This window comes from Ictalurus punctatus, chromosome 24 (assembly GCF_001660625.3).
Source record: "Ictalurus punctatus breed USDA103 chromosome 24, Coco_2.0, whole genome shotgun sequence".
Classification (NCBI taxonomy): Eukaryota; Metazoa; Chordata; class Actinopteri; order Siluriformes; family Ictaluridae; genus Ictalurus; species Ictalurus punctatus.
The window spans coordinates 8,967,295-8,983,474 of NC_030439.2; the positions used below are offsets into that span (position 1 = coordinate 8,967,295).

The 16,180-nt window shown below is 38.9% G+C and overlaps 2 protein-coding genes across 9 annotated transcripts in view; one reads left to right on the forward strand and one right to left on the reverse strand.

The window, feature by feature from the left end:
- Positions 1-6,557: 6,557 nt before the first annotated feature.
- Positions 6,558-9,791, reverse strand: h3f3a (H3 histone, family 3A). Of its 3 annotated transcripts, none has more exons than XM_017454645.2 (4): positions 9,653-9,791; positions 8,621-8,762; positions 8,371-8,524; positions 6,558-6,912 (listed from the first exon to the last, which is right to left on the reverse strand). In XM_017454645.2, exons 2-4 carry the CDS (start codon positions 8,746-8,748, stop codon positions 6,784-6,786), a joined length of 411 nt encoding a protein of 136 aa, XP_017310134.1. In that variant the 5' UTR covers positions 8,749-8,762; positions 9,653-9,791; the 3' UTR covers positions 6,558-6,783. The 3 variants fall into 3 exon arrangements, with proteins under 3 accessions (XP_017310134.1, XP_017310133.1, XP_017310135.1); XM_017454644.3 differs by having other exon boundaries at positions 8,621-8,784; positions 9,653-9,768; XM_017454646.2 differs by lacking the exon at positions 9,653-9,791 and adding an exon at positions 8,860-8,881.
- The window catches only part of unkl (unk like zinc finger), a 28,207-nt gene continuing 21,735 nt past the window's right edge, over positions 9,709-16,180 (forward strand). For 4 of the 6 annotated variants that reach the window (XM_017454641.3, XM_017454637.3, XM_017454638.3 and 1 more), the window contains exons 1-3: positions 9,709-9,811; positions 9,924-10,023; positions 11,174-11,383. In XM_017454641.3, the coding sequence (XP_017310130.1) occupies positions 9,724-9,811; positions 9,924-10,023; positions 11,174-11,383 (398 nt within the window). In that variant the 5' untranslated portion in view covers positions 9,709-9,723. Of the gene's footprint in view, positions 9,849-9,923; positions 10,024-10,060; positions 10,339-11,173; positions 11,384-16,180 lie in introns of those variants that run through there. The other 2 variants (XM_017454639.3, XM_017454642.3) reach the window with 2 other exon arrangements.

Consider the following 16,180-nt stretch of genomic DNA (forward strand, 5'->3'; position numbering starts at 1 on the left):
GATCATTCTTCTCATTTTCTCAAGAAATATGTTATTGGGAGTCACAGACACCCATTACTACCATAGGCATGATATAGTAATCTGTAGCTTAGTTGAAGAATGCTTATTCGTTAAAGAGAGTAAAAGAAAAAACATAATCTGGTGTAAATTTCCTCTCATTATTTATATCAAACTGCAAGTAATACTGATAGAGCTATCAATGAAATGTTGCTCTATTTCATTCAAGAGCGGTTCATGACCATAGATTTTGGTGGAGCAGGACAACATTAATAACAACATAGTCTCAAACAAAATTAAGTCGATAGGCTAGCAGGCTTACTGAAACTGGATTGCTGAAGATTTGAAACCCGATATGGTCTTCTGCAGTTGTAGCCCATCTTCCTCATCTGCTCATCATGGTTGTAAAGAGCGGTTATTTGAGTTACCGTAGCCCGAATCTGGTCTGGTTATTTTCTGACTTCTCTCATCAACAAGGTGTTTCTGATCGCAGGACTGCTGCTCACTGAATGTTTTTTGTTGTTGTTCTTTTTCCTACCATTCTGTGTAAAGACTATTGTGTGTGAAAATCCCAAGAGGTCCGCAGTTTCTCAAATACTGTCTGTCTGTCTGGCATCAACAACCATGCCATTTTGGTGTTTGATGTAAACGTTAACTGAAAGTCACGACAAGCCACCAGTGATTTCGAATTATAATGTGTGGTTTACTAACACTGCAACCAATGGCAATTCCTGGACTAGAGACTATGTAGTAATAGGGTTGATATGTATAAAGCTGTTAAAATTTCTTAAAACTCATGTTCTCTTCACCAAACAGCAAATATAATCTGTGATTAACATTGGAGCCTATCCTAGGGAACTTGGGGCACGAAGTGGGGCACAATCGGTCACACCTTCACACACTACAGACAATTTGGAAATGGCAATCAGACTACAATGCATGTCTTTTTCACTGGGGGAGGAAACTGGAATACCCTGAGCAGGCCCGTGAGGTACGAAGAGAACATGCAGGCTCTGGGCACACAGGGCAGAGGTGCGATTTGAACCCCAACCCCTGGCAAGCATGCTGACCACTAAGCCACTGTGCCACCTCCTATGTAATATCGAGTAAAACAAGTAAGTACTTGTTACATGGAGGTAGGGTGGATTGTCTGATTTCTTTCTAATGATGATTTCCATCACATTACAGTCTCCAATGCACATTCTCCAAATAACCAAAGCATGTTAAAATGGTGTTTTCTGTCTCGGTGGGCCTATGGAGATAAAATAGCTTGTAAAACATAATAAACCTTTATTTAGGCCTTAAACATGAGCTCCCAAAGGCTCATACTCAAACACAAATAAACTGGTCATTGAAACCAGGGCCAGTATGTATGAAATCAATCAATCACTCAGATCGAAAAAAAAAAAATAATTCATATACATTAACATTTACTTCTATAATTAGACCTAAAAATGAGAGCAATATACAATAATTCGTAAATAAAATTACGATTACGAAATTATAATTATTTAGAGTATTTAGAGGTGCTTTAGAGGAGTCTCGAACTGTTAAAAATGTCAACAGATAGACAAAATGTGCACTCACAAGCAGCTGCATCTGATAGATGATGCAGCTCTCATAAAGATTCCACTTTGTATAAGGCAGCAATGAATTTGTTAGCATTGAGACTGTGGCTTTTTCCCCAGATATCAAAGTATATATTATATACTCCCTTTGTGAATCATAACTACTTTATTGTGTATTATTATTATTATTATTTTGTTGCCCTCGTCCCAAGATTTTTTTAAGATGTGTTCCAGTAATCAAAATTCAAAATTACCTTATATTTTTCTTAAAATGGTACATATACTCAGTTTAAACATTTGATATGCTTTCTGTGTTCTACTGTGAATAACATATGGGTTTATGAGATTTGCAAATCATTGCATTCCGTTTTTATTTACATTTTACACAGTGTCCCAACTTTTTGGGAATTGGGGTTGTATTATTATTATGATGATGATGATGATGATGATGATGATGACGATGATGATGATGATGATGATTATTGTTGTTGTTGTTGTTGGGCATTATTGTTGGCTTAGTGGTTAGCATGTTTGACTTTCACATCTGGGGTTGGTGGTTCAATTCTGAATGTGTGCGTGGAGTTTGTATGTGCTCCTTGTGTTACGTTGGTTTTCTACAGGTATTCCGGTTTCCTCCCCCATTCCAAAGACATGATTTGTAGGCTGACTGGCATTTCCAAATTGTCTAGTGTGTGAATGTGTGTACGATTGTGCCCTGTGATGGGTTGGCACTATGTCCAGGGTGTCCCCCACCTTGTGCTCCAAGGTTCTCAAGACCCTGTGTAGGATAAGCAGTATAGAAGATTATTATTGTTGTTGTTTTGCAACCATAAGTTAGAATTCAGGCATCATTCCAGAAAGAGGGCTTGAAAGAGGCTTAAATTCCCCCATATAGAGTCCAATATTTAACTCAAATCCAGACCGGCTGAGTTTGTGTATATTCACAGTGAACCTTAAAAGCCATCCTTTAAATGTGATTAATTATGGCTTACAATGAAGAAAAATCATGTGCAAGCAGAACAAGGGTTTCTAAATATTTCTTTTTCTTTATATTAAATAAATAAATAGAGCAGCACAACTGTTCCTACCTACATCTGCATTTTTCTGTACATACTATATTTGTAAATATTTCAGTGGTGATATCAGACTGCTGGAGATATCGTGATATTAGATGAGAAGGTGAAAATCTAATATCTACCAATAGTTTGACAGTAAAACTATTACATCTGGGCAATGCATTATATCATGAGGTCTCACTGATGCCAAATTTAAAATGGTGTGTATGAGGCACCAAAAGAAGAAGAAGAAAAAATTCCGTCTGACTTTTTATTTTTAAGTTTTAAGTTTCCATGTAAATTTTAAATATAAATCCAAATGTAACATTTGGATTTAACATTACATTTTAGGTAAGTATAAATGTTAAATGTAAATGATAAATATAAATGTACATTTTATATTGTCTGAGTGTGCTGCTGGTAAAATACAGAGCCAGCAGGGTTGCCAGTGTCACCATTTTTAAGCCAGTCTTGGAATAAGGTTGAAGATGTAAAAAGCAAGGTGTCCTTTATGGGCTGATTTAAAAACAGCTCGTGGCCGGATCTTGTTCTAAAGCAAATAGTAATAGTTTCTAAAATTTCTATAATATGTAATATAATAGTTTCTATAAATAGTTTCTGCAAACATATGCTATAGCAAACAAAGGGGAAAACACAGACACAGCAGTCCTTTCTACTATGTACAAAACCATTTGTTTTAGTATATACTGCAAAAACTGATTCAGGGTGCTTGTTTGGGACCGTGATGTCATCACTACAACCGTTAAATCCTGAAATGAATTTCTGCGATGAAATTACAGACATACAAATGACAAAAGTAGGTAAATGTAAAAACAGATAGTGCCTGTCGTACTAGCTAGTCAGGTAACCATCTTAGCCTTATGCCTTATACCTATTTCTCCACATCTGTAACTTCATAGCAAAGACTAATTACTGGATTTAGCAGTTGTATTGGTGACACCATGGTCCCAAACAAGCTTCCTGACCCATGAACATAGTGTTTTACACAGACTTTATTTCTTAAGTTTATTAAAAATAAATGCTAAATGAAGAAGTTAAATGTTTTGTGTACATGCAAATTGCCCCCTCCCTCTCAAAGTGTACGTCATTGTGAAAAGATAGCCCCCAGTGGGGTTGCCTGTGTTGCCATTTTCGCACCATATTGGCCCTTGTTTGAAACCATGGTGTAGTCATTACAACAGCTTAAACCTCAATTTAGTCACTGCTGTAATGTTTCATATGAGAATACAGCACATAAGCGTTAGCTAAACTGGCTACCTGACTAGCTAGCTCTACCTACTTCTACATTTATCTACTAGGTAGCGATGCTACCTCACAGCTCCAGAGAGATTTTGTGCATGTTCTCCCGCCTCATGCCCAGTATTCCTGGGATAGGTTTCCGAATCCACAGTAACCAGACCAGGATAAAGCAGGCCCGGAAACTAAGTGAGTGAGAGTAATTTTAATATCTATAAATGTTTAAATTAAGCTTTCTTACACATTCTGCCAGGCAAATATGACTTTATTAATACTCCTTTGATGTCCTTTTTTCATAATTATTTCTATGCAATTCTGGGCAAAGTGGAAGGTCAGTGCAGCAGAGGAACGACTGCTACACAGTGGATTGACACAATCACCAGGAGTGAAAGCCAAGATCAAGCGATTAATCAGGTGTGGCTCCTGCTTGACTGGAATGAAAACCTGCACCCACACCGGCCCATTGTAGGTAAGATTGGACACCCCTGACTTAGCACCCTGTCCAGCGTGTACCCCGCCTTGTGCCCGATGCTTCCTGGGATAGGCTCCAGGTTCCCCATGACCCTGAAAAGGTTAAGTGGTGTAGAAGATGGATGGATGGACCCCTGACTTAGCCGGTTGATAGAATACTGGACAATTTTCAGTCGTCAACTCAACAGCACCTAACAACAACAGCTATTTTGAAAGTTTTGTAGCTGAGAGCGGCATGTTGGCGCAGTGGGTTACATTGCCACTTCACAACTCCAGAGTCTAGATTTCCTCCTGGTTCTCCTTTCCTCCTACTGTCCAAAAAACATACAAGTAGGCGGATTACGCTGTATTGCCCCTAGGCTAGAATGTGTGTTCATGGTGCTCTGTGATGACTGGTGTTCAAACCAAGGAGAATTATCCTGCCCTGCTCCCAGTGTTACCAGGAAAGGCTCTGGATCCTGACTTTGATTTCTAAAAGCCTAGCTTTTTTTTACTAGCTCGCATAGTGGTATATTTCCCCTCCCCCCTGGCAGGTTTAGTCTGGTCTGGGAAAACAGACAAACAAACCAAAAACAAAAACAGTGGCCATCAAGCAGTTGTTTTTTCAGCTGTGACAATGGGAATGGCCTGGGAAATGAGAGCCACACATCATCTTGTGTTCTTAACATAAGGAATTATGTACAGTTACATCAATTAACTTAATGAAGTAGCTTAATAAACATCAAATCACAGACAGACCCCAGGGAATTCCTTATGAGATTTGTGTATGTTCAGGCCCACAGATGCTATCAGGAACATGCTGAGAACCGCCTGGGGATGCACAAGAGGCAGGGACATAGGGACCATGGTGGGAAGACATACAAGTGAAAATTTAATGAAGGGCTGATGAGCGCCGTTACTTAAAACAAGTGGCGCCAAGACAGAGCCCAGAACCCTTTCGGTCCATCCCAAGAGAACAAGCAAGTGGGGCATTTTCATTATGTGCATGTGTGAATAAAAAGACAGGATAACACATGAGCTCATAGATACAAAGAGCAAGAATAGAGGGACAGAGGTCCAGTACAGACTGTGAGAAGTGTGTGACAGGAGACCTGCAGATGCAGCTGAGACTTGAGAAAGGCTCAGAGTTGAAGGACTCTGATGTCACAGCTGCTGGCATGTTTCATATGCACAGCCTCTCCTTTGATGTGGTTCAACCAGCTCTAAAGTCATATACCAATATTAAAGTGCAATCAATATAAATAAGTTATATACAGACACACACACTTTCATGAAAAAAAGTTTTAGAGCTTAGTTTGTGAAAAAAAAAAAAAAAAAAAAAAAAAAAAAAAAAAAAAAAAAAAAAGCCAGCTATATAGTTACACCGAGCTTCCTGTTAAATTAACCAAAAGTATAAAGCTGAAACATTCTTCTTTTGGCTTTCTTGGCATTTGTGCAGCACTGATTCTTGCAACAGGCTGACATCATGGATTATGAAAACGATCCACAAACCAAACAGCCTCAGGCTTTTAGCTCCATTAATACATCAACAGGAGCCAGACACCAATGAGAGAGTGCTGTCAAGGCAAAGCTAATTAATGAGGTGTGAATTAATGCATAATCCTGGAGTTGTGCATACAGGGGGAATTCAAGCTTGAATAATGGAGCTGACCTGCAATTACATTTACATTTTAAAATACTCACTGGAAAAAAGGAAGAAATTGAATCGGGGTTTCCAAACCTCAGCAAGGGCAGATCAGCATGCATTGTAGACCCCAACTGTCAGGTAGCAATAAAATTTTACAAGGGTAAAAGTCTTCTTAAGAAGGAGGGGAAAAAAAAAAAAAAAAAAAAAAAAAAAAAAAAAAAAAAAAAAAAAAAAGACACCCCACCACACACCCAGAGCAAGAGATGGCCAGTAATAAGAAATCCTTTAAATTATCATAAGTTAAAGATGTTACTGTCATGTGCACATGGTAATGATATAATCCTGACCTCTAGTGGGTGAGCTAGAAGAGACAACCACAAGCCAATGATCTCAGAAATCTACACGATAAGAATGTTGAGCCTTCTTGTAATTAGTGTGATCATTTTCATTTGCAAAGCCAGTTTAATCAGTAGCCAGACTACTCCCATGTACCAGAAATACTAGCACCATATGGAATTAAGCACATGTTCACAAAACCCTCTGTACATTATTTTAGAGAAAAAGAGGGCCAAGTACACAAACTGAGGTAGTGAAATTTTATTAACAACCCAATAATCAATGTAAAAAGATAAATATTGCAGCATGCAAACTAATGATACTCTACAATGAGCACTGCTAATAGTAAATACACATTATTCACTGGAAACCTGAGTCTGTAGGGAATGTTTTACAAAATTATGCAATCAGTTAAAATCCACTGCTTCAGAGTGTACGGTTAAACAAAGATTAAAACAAGACAAAATGGTCATTATGCTCGCTCCCCTCGGATTCGCCTTGCCAGTTGGATGTCCTTGGGCATGATTGTGACCCTCTTGGCGTGAATGGCACACAGGTTAGTGTCTTCAAACAGGCCAACAAGGTAAGCCTCACTTGCTTCCTGTGAAGGTAACAGATGGTTAATGCAGATTAGTGACTGGTAGGTTCAATTGAAACCAGTCTTCCAGGCAATCATGTGCTTCCACACATGCGGGGGGGGGGGGGGGGGGACCCACACAACACCCACATAAATAAATATAGAATACATACGGCAGTGTCAGTGATCAAGTTGGGCTTGGTTATGGCTGGGCAATATTGCAAAATAAATAAATAAATAAAAATCTATACACATACACTAGGCCCATACAGATGCTTTGTAATGGAATTCCATGACTTAAGGACTTGTGAACGACTATACAAGAGATGTCATACAAAATTTAAATGCCTCCCCCACAAGAACAGTAACTCAGTTGATAGTTGCTAAATCTTGCTAGATGATGTAATGAATGTGCAAATTATCACATGACATCAGTGCATCACCTCTAAAAGGTCTGCACTCAGCACTTTTATGCAAAAGTGCTTTACACTGCGTCTCACTCACCTTACATGGTAGCAGAGCTGCCATGTAAGGCATTAACTTGCTGTCAGGAACAACTTGTGCCCTTGGGCAAGAAACTGAACCCCTTCATCATGTGGAGTCATGTGGGCTAGGAATCAAACCGCCAACCCTACGATTAGTGGACAACGTGCTCTACCACCTGAGCCACAGCAACCAATCTCTATTCTGTGCTCAAGTACAGCCAAATTCAAAATAAAGCTGTTCTCATTTACTCATTTCTGTTTGTTGTCAGACAATTGAATGAACACATGTTTTTACCCATTAAGACTACACATTAACCAGCAGTCACTGCCAAGCTGCTGCTCTGCTAAAATCCTGACTTTATAACCACAAGGGACTGACAAGTCACCATAAACAAAGACAAACAGTGTGCTGTGATTTCAGTTATATTTATATGTAAAATAATCATTCAGAGATGGTTAGAAATAAAGGAATGTGCTGTTCCTCTCTGAACAGTGTCCACAGAGAGACGTGCGTCTGCGGGGGAAAGTAGGACCTTATGTACATTGAGACTATGGAAAGTAGCCAAAGTTTGTCAAAAAAGATTACATAATTGGGGGTTGAGTATCATAGTGTTATCAAAAACACTAAAGTTAAACAATTTTTTTATTTAATTCATGACTTGTAATTCAAGCACCACTAGATTAAAATAAAACACTAATTTCAAAGTTGCACATCTACATTTTTCAAAGCTTGGAGAAAAAAAGAAAGAAAAAAAAAGTAACAGCACCATCTATAGCAAGTAGTGCAAACAATGCTTCTTTCAAAGAAAGAATTATATTTAAAAATATTCACATTTGCAATTATAACAACATTGTAACCATTTTCACACAAGGCAGCAAACTGCCCCAGCTTCCCTGACAGAACAAATGGAGAGTGTACTGGGTTAATGTGGTAGCATCCACATTAAGAATGAGCATTACAGGAAACATGCATGACTGCACATGAGAAGGAATATACCTGAAGAGCACCGATGGCTGCGCTCTGGAACCTCAAGTCAGTTTTGAAATCCTGTGCGATTTCTCTGACCAGGCGCTGAAACGGCAACTTGCGAATAAGCAACTCTGTTGACTTCTGGTAACGACGAATCTCTCTCAGAGCGACAGTCCCAGGCCTTCGAAGAAGGAAAACAAAATCAAAATTGAGTGAATGAAACTGGTGTCATAACCAGGGCAGCTTCGTAAAGCATAGTTGATGGCAGTGTGCTCACCTGTATCGGTGAGGTTTCTTGACTCCACCAGTAGAGGGCGCGCTCTTCCTCGCTGCTTTAGTAGCCAGTTGTTTCCTGGGCGCTTTCCCACCAGTAGATTTACGCGCAGTCTGCTTGGTACGAGCCATGGTCTCCCCTCACGCTGAAAAGTCAATAAAACAGTCCTAAACAAAATAAAAATAAAGCCAAAGTTAAACTATTAAATCAGTCAACTACTCATCAGGTAGTTAAAGCTTCACCTTGATTAACCCAAGTGAACAGTTATCCATCCTAACCAGGCACTCGCAGAAATTGTGTCGCAGACAAAATGGCGGCTGTTCGCTTTATGGCTGCCTCTTCACAATAACCGGCTAGACAACATTAAACTCGACCACACACACACACACACGCGTATTGAAAGCGTAGTCTAAACTGTGTTTTTAAAAAAATAATTTACAGAGGTTTTCCACATGTGTTAACGCCATGTGTATCCTCAGAGCAATAATCTAAATACAGTTCTGTTGTACTCTGGTTATCTAGTCGACCAGCTAACCATTTTATAACAGCTCTGTGTATAGTTATTAAATTCCACTGTAATAAACCAAAAATAAATTAAGCCACAAATGAGTTTGACACGACAGGTCTATTGTACATAGCCAGCTGGAATATGTCCCAGCATAAGCGTTAACCATTCAGTACTCATTGTCCAAAATGGCGGGCAAATAAAAACAGCGCCGGCGAAACTGTTGGAGACCCCACAGACCAGATAAAAATTACACACACACACACACACACACACACACGTGTGTATTAATGTGGCTGAAAAAGTATTAATTGACACCATACCTCGCAGGAATTTGAATGCATTTGTTTGTTAAAAAAAAAAAACATTCTTAGCTAATCAGCTAACTTGTAATCTGGTTTCAAATATCATTTTATACGTCTGTTATGCATCTTCCCCCAAGTCAAAGTATTTCCAGACGTCTAAACTAGATTTATAAGCTGTGGTTTACGTTACAGTGCTCAAAAACACAGCTTTATTTCCTGACTTACGTGTTTTCTTTCCTCGTGTCTCCACGACCTCCCGCTTTAGATATCCCGATGTGTATGAAAATAATGGGTTCATGCGCGTGGTATTTATAGTAACAGACACACCAGCGGCACGTGACCCACTGAAGCGCCTCCCCTACACGGCTATCCTCCCTTATTATGGTACTGTGCAGAAATGCAGCAGAAATACAACAGAAATGTAAGAATAGACGGCTTTAAAACTCTCTAAATCGCATTCTAATATGTATTAACATCGCTTCTTTGTTTCCTGTAGTTCACGTTTATATCGACAGTGAAGTGCTTTCGAGCCAAGTTGAAATGGATGTGAAGGAATCACAACAACAACAACAACAACAACAACAACAACAAAAGCAGTAAGATAATAAGCCAGAAAGGATAAATCATATCGTCCACTATGAATATTATTATTATTAGAAAATATGGCGGTTGGGACACTTGTAGTTTTAATAAGCACAATAAACATCCAAATTATTTGTAAATTTGTTCGAGTTTTTGAGTCCCGGCACTGGCTAATATTGGCCTCGCAGTGGCGTTGTGAGCGCGCGAGGAAGAGAGGAGAAGGGGGCCGCCGCGGCGCATGCGCAGTTATTGTTTTGACTGAAAATGCCGTCGGTTTCGAAAACGGCGGCGAGCGCTTCTCCTCAAACCGAGAAACCAACCCACTATACGTAAGTAAAGTGCACGCTTTAAAGGACGAAAATGCGTTTTTTGAAAGAAAAGACAGTACTTCTGTGGTACTCGGCTACCTGATAGAAATGTGCAGTGCTTGCTTTCACTGCGTTCCTTCGTGCGTTTAAATATGGTGCTTTACCCTTTTCTAAATTCTTTCGTATTGCACGCAGCTCGCTGGTTTTACGTAAAAAAAAAAAAAAAAAAAAAAAAAAAAACATATTTACATAAACCCTATTCAACGATACGGATTTGTAGTATCATTCTACTCGAGACAAACTTAGGAGGCGGGAATCTTTTAGACGAAAAAAGGTCTCGTTTGTGCAAAAGAAAGCTTTCTGGAAACATGGTTTGAAAAGCAACAACGCAAATCAGGCAGATGAGCTTTTCTTCCCTTCGCCTCGGCCCGAACTGCAGGCGTTTTGGTTTTTTCCCCGTCTTTTACGCTGCGCTTTTGGCGTACGCCATTACCGTGGCACTGGGGTGCACGTCCCCGATCGTGCGTAAGTTCGATCTGTAATCGCGGTTTGCGTTACAGTTTGTTATGTTGGACCCCATGTTATTAAATATCCAACGGCAGTTTAGAAACAGCAAGGATACTAGCATGGTGGCTCGTTTGGGGGTGTTTTGGATTAGAAATAGTAACTCTTAACTTTATACCCTCCTCCTCAATACATTTGTTTTGTTTGTTCAATTTAATAAGATAATAATAATAATAATAATAATAATAATAATCGCGTACCTGTGGCTTTTTTGGGGTATTTCCGACGTGTTTTTATTGCAGTTCCAGCAAAGCTGAGGTGTTGTTAAGTCTCTTTCCCACATCCCTGACAGATATTTGAAGGAGTTCAGGACCGAGCAGTGCCCGCTGTTTTTGCAGCACAAATGCACACAGCATAGACCCTTTACCTGTTTTCACTGGCATTTTCTAAACCAGCGAAGACGGAGACCGATCAGGAGAAGAGACGGGACTTTTAATTACAGCCCCGATGTCTACTGCACGAAGTACGACGAAACAACAGGCATATGTCCGGATGGAGACGAGTAAGTGGCATTTTACATCACATCCCTCCTCCATCAGTAGTGTAACGTGCACGCGTGTATACTTTACATGTCATCGACACACATTGGCTTTTATTACGCAACTGGTTTATGCTATACCTGCATGCACTTTAATGGACTTCTTGCGTTATCGCGTTATTGTGCACGTGCTCGCTGCAGTACGGTAAATAGAGTTGCTTCTTTGCATTGTTGTAAAGGTTCAGTGATGCGCGCGCACACATACACGCCTCTCTGTGAAGTGAAGAGGAAGCGCAGTCTGCACCTGAAATAGGAAGTAACTTTATAAAGCAACGCTCTCTTGTTTATCATAATCTGTGCTTTACTGCAACAACAACAAACAAATCAACGAGCTGATTTTTGTGTCTTGTTCTTCTTCAACGCGCGAGGTGACTTCGTCACGTGCTGATGTCGTGGCTACGACTTCAAATTTTTAACAGCGCGCATATTTATTTATTTACCCGAGCGCGAGTCCAATACCTTAAATGAAACCAGGAAATGAAGTTGCTGTTATAGACGTGTGTGTGTGGTACGAGATACTAACGGCTGAGATTTCCCCTACTACCTGCGAGAAAGAAACAACAACAACCAAAAACACAAGATACAGGACACACCCCCTGGGGTCTGGCCCCTGATTGGCTCTCTATTGCACGTAGTGTTTTCTCATTGGTTCACACTTGATATGTTTACTACTTGGCATGGAATATGTGCAAGGAAGTAAACGTGTGTATTATTATTATTATTATTATTATTATTATTATTGTGCGTTGTGAAATTTTGATGCAAGAGGCAGCATTGTTTAAATGCTATATTCTGCTATTATGGTACTCCTGGTGAGTTTATATGGAATTATTGCTGAAACAGTTGTTGCCTCGGTTGTTAGGTGGTATAAGTGAATGCACTGGTTACAAGTGTGTCATAAAAATACATGTCACACTCATATTATTCATGCTAATGCTGAATGCTGATGTACGAGGAACATGCTACACTGTATACACTGTGGCCAAAAGTATGTGGACACCTGTCAATCACACCCATATTTCCTCCTTCACCTTCGCCAAACTGCTACCAAAACATTTGAACACACAGGTGTATAGAATGCCTTTGTAGGCTGTAGCATTACAGTTTCCCTTCACTGGAACTAAGAGGTGTGTTAAGTTCGGAAGAAGGTGGAAGAACTCGAATGTCCTGCACAGAGCCCTGATCTCAACCATGCTGAACACCTTTGTGATGAACTGGAACTGGAGCCTCCTCGACATCCCAACATCAGTCCCTGATCTCAACTTCACTAACGCTCTTGTAGCTGAATGAACACAGATCCACACAGCCATGCCCCAAAATCTAGTGGAAAGCCTTCCCAGAAGACTGGAGCTTATTATAACAGCAAACGGGGAATAAATCTGGAATGGGATGTTCAACAAGCACATATGGGCATGATAGTCAGTGGCAATATAGTGTACTTAGTATAATTTCTTAGGACACTAATGCAGTTTAAACTTTGTTTGAAAATCCATTATGTGTTTCCAAGGTTGAGTCATTATTTCTTTTGGCCTCCAGGTATTATTGGAATGGCATAATGTGTATGCGTGTATGTGTGTTCATATGATGGGAAGCTTCTGAGTACCATGCAGCTTCACTGTAATCACGCTCACACATTCATTCATCCTGTAGAAACCATTCTGTCATTGCATAGCTGTTACTATAGTAACTGTTGCTACCTAAATGAGACACAGTTTCTATATTTGAGATTCTTGGAATTGCTGCATTTTCAGTATCATACTGTGAACTAATCTCTCTCTTTAATTTCTGTCTGTATTTTGTTATAAAACCTATTTTGTATAATATTATAATCAGTGTAATATTTGTTTGTTTGTTTGTTAGATCAACTCTGTAGAATCAGATTTCCCCCACTGCCAGCTTGTAGCTTTATCTCTATAAATGTGTAAACCGCAGGACTGATTGAGTCTTCTGCTCATTTGGCCTGTAGAGATCTAAATAAAGTGTTAATGATAGGCTCATAATGTGATTATTTTCTATGTGCTACATTTACTTTGACTCTATACCAAATGTTAAATTGATCATAAAGTGCACCAGACAGGTTAACTGTGTTTCATTAAGATTAAATAAAGTTATTCCTCCATGTAGACAAGATGAAGTAGTAGTTTTCTCTAGGGGCAGTATGAGGTCCAGCTCCTCTCTCTGATAGGGTAATGTAGCCACAATATGTCACACGGAAATGTAGGTTTGGGGCTGTAAATATACTTCAACAAAAAAACCCTAACCCTATGGAATGCCGTTTGATGTCAATATTAAATACATAAATATGACATTATTCATTTAATAATATCGTCCCTTTTAAAGTCACACAGACAAGATCAGAGGAGACCCCATCTTAATCTGGGACATTGCTTATGCCAAGGAGCAACTATTTTATTGATAATGTTATGAACAACATTGACTTAAACAAAAATGTTAGCTGTAAGCATAACAGATGAGTGTTCAATAAGCTTATCCTCCCAATCGTGGGCATGTTTTATTTACCGGAGAGCACAATGAACGAACAAAAACATTGCCACTATTTTATTAGTTTGACATCTCGTAATAGTGATTTAAAATCATGATAAAATCGTCTACATCCTGTGCACACATTACAGTTTAATGTCCTCGATTTAGTGTGCACATTGTGTGTGTGCTCAGGAAACTGTTGAACTACATATATATATATATATATATATTTATTTATTTATTTATTTATTTATTAATTAGGTCTGCAACTAACTATTATGGGGGCAACCTTTCAGTACTATTTTTATTTTATTTTTTTTGGTTTATTTAAAATAAAATCCACAAACTGAGTGTTACAAATATATACTTCAGGCTAAAACTTTGCACAACTGTTTGCCCAAAACAGAAAAAGAACCCAATACAAACACACACACCAGAATATATATTATTAATTTAGGACTGTAGTTTAATTCTGTGCTTTTTGTGCATCCATAAAAAGTCATGCATAAATACAATATAAACTAAAATAAATGAATAAAATAAATTATATATAATATGTAATTTTTTTATAGTACATATACATTATTTTTTATGGATGCACAAAAAGCACAGACTTAAACTACAGTCCTAAACTAATAATAAAAATTCGCTTTAATGGCATCTCATGGTTTCTATTACTCGCTGCCTTTAGGAATATTATTTTACTTGTGTTTATTTGTGGTCATAATGTTGTAATTAGACATTACAGATCTTACTTGCACTCACACTCTGTATCAGTGCGTCTACACCACGCGTGATCAGCAACGCGGCCTCGTTACTAACACATCACTTCCAGTATAATAAACTACAGAAGTTACACTGCAAGCATGCAAACTTGAAACTAAACCTTTTAAGCTACTTGCACCAGTTTCCCCTGCCCCTTACACACATTGGAGCATTTTGGATTTAAACACGAGTTTGTGCTCATACATCACTGTTTGATCTCCACGGTGTTTAATATAAAATGCCCCCCTGCCTTAGAGGACTTTCTTCCTCATTCACGTGATGTATTCACCTCCATCTGATGGTTACTGAGGTCATGTTGGGAATAAAAGGTAACGCTGACAGAAAGTAAACTGAAGAAAGTCATTGTCGGTGACTCTGGGTGTCTCCTAATGAGTAAACGCACCCCGTGCTGCGCGCAGACCAACTAATCGATAATGAGATTCATTGACAATGATTTTCATCATCGATTATTATCGATTTTATCAATCAGTTGTTGCAGCTCTAATATATATACAGAGAGAGAGATATAAGAATAAAATCCCAAATAATAGGATGTGATGGATAAAGTGCTATTTTATAAGCTGAATGGAAGCCTTGTTGTTAAATTAAACCAGTTTGCAGTTATTCATTTGATGAGTACAATTCATAAAGATGTACACGGGCAATATGCTACGCTCCTATTGTATTACTTTATTATTTCAGTGCTTGAGGTCTTGTCTCTTTTGTGTTAAATTGTATTACATTTGACACCAAAGGGGGAAGGAAAACAGTACTTCCATCTTCAGTCAGCTTTTTTTGGGCTTAAAGGCAATGGCTTGTGTCTAAAGCCAGTAGTCTAAGATGCTGTTGAAAGACCTGTTTGATACTTCACTGGTACCTTAGAGGTTGCCAGATTTTTCTTCAATCATATGCAAATAATTAGCAAATTATGAATGGCGCACCCAGAAAATCAAATTCAGCAGGTGTGTAATTGAACTCTGAATGAGATATTTATTTAATAACTTTTAGACTTAAATTACCAGCTCTGTATAAGGCCCTCAGAACACTGTGACTGCCGTTACTTTATGTCCCTTTATTCACTACTTGTAGCATAGTTACTAATCTGACTTAAGTGACTGATGTAGACATTTAGTTTCCTCACAGTCAGATTACTTTGTACATGTAAACACACTGAATGGCATTGTTAGGGTCCAGTCCAGAGCTTTGCTTTGCACTTAACCCTGAACATACACCCATCAGCCATAACATTAAAACCACTCCAGGTGAAGGGAACAACAATGATTATCTCGTTACAATGGCACCTGTCACAGGGTGGGATATATTAGGTAGCAAGCGAACAGTCGGTTCTCTGAAGTTGAAGTAATTGCTGTCTATGGTGCTCACAACAAGGTGCAGACAGTTGACACAGATGAAATATAAAGTACACTCATAAAAGGCACCTTTTAAAGATTGATTGCTAAATGTCAACCTTGGGACATGCAGCAAAATTGGGAGGGGGGGCATATTCTCGCT

What these genes read in the sequence shown, in the direction of transcription:
- h3f3a (XM_017454645.2), bottom strand. Translation starts at nt 8,748, where the DNA reads ATGGCTCGTACCAAGCAGACTGCGCGTAAATCTACTGGTGGGAAAGCG. An exon ending in AAGAAACCTCACCGATACAG is followed by an intron (nt 8,525 to 8,620) that starts GTGAGCACACTG and finishes CCTTCTTCGAAG; the next exon opens with GCCTGGGACTGTCGCTCTGA. An exon ending in CAGCCATCGGTGCTCTTCAG is followed by an intron (nt 6,913 to 8,370) that starts GTATATTCCTTC and finishes TTACCTTCACAG; the next exon opens with GAAGCAAGTGAGGCTTACCT.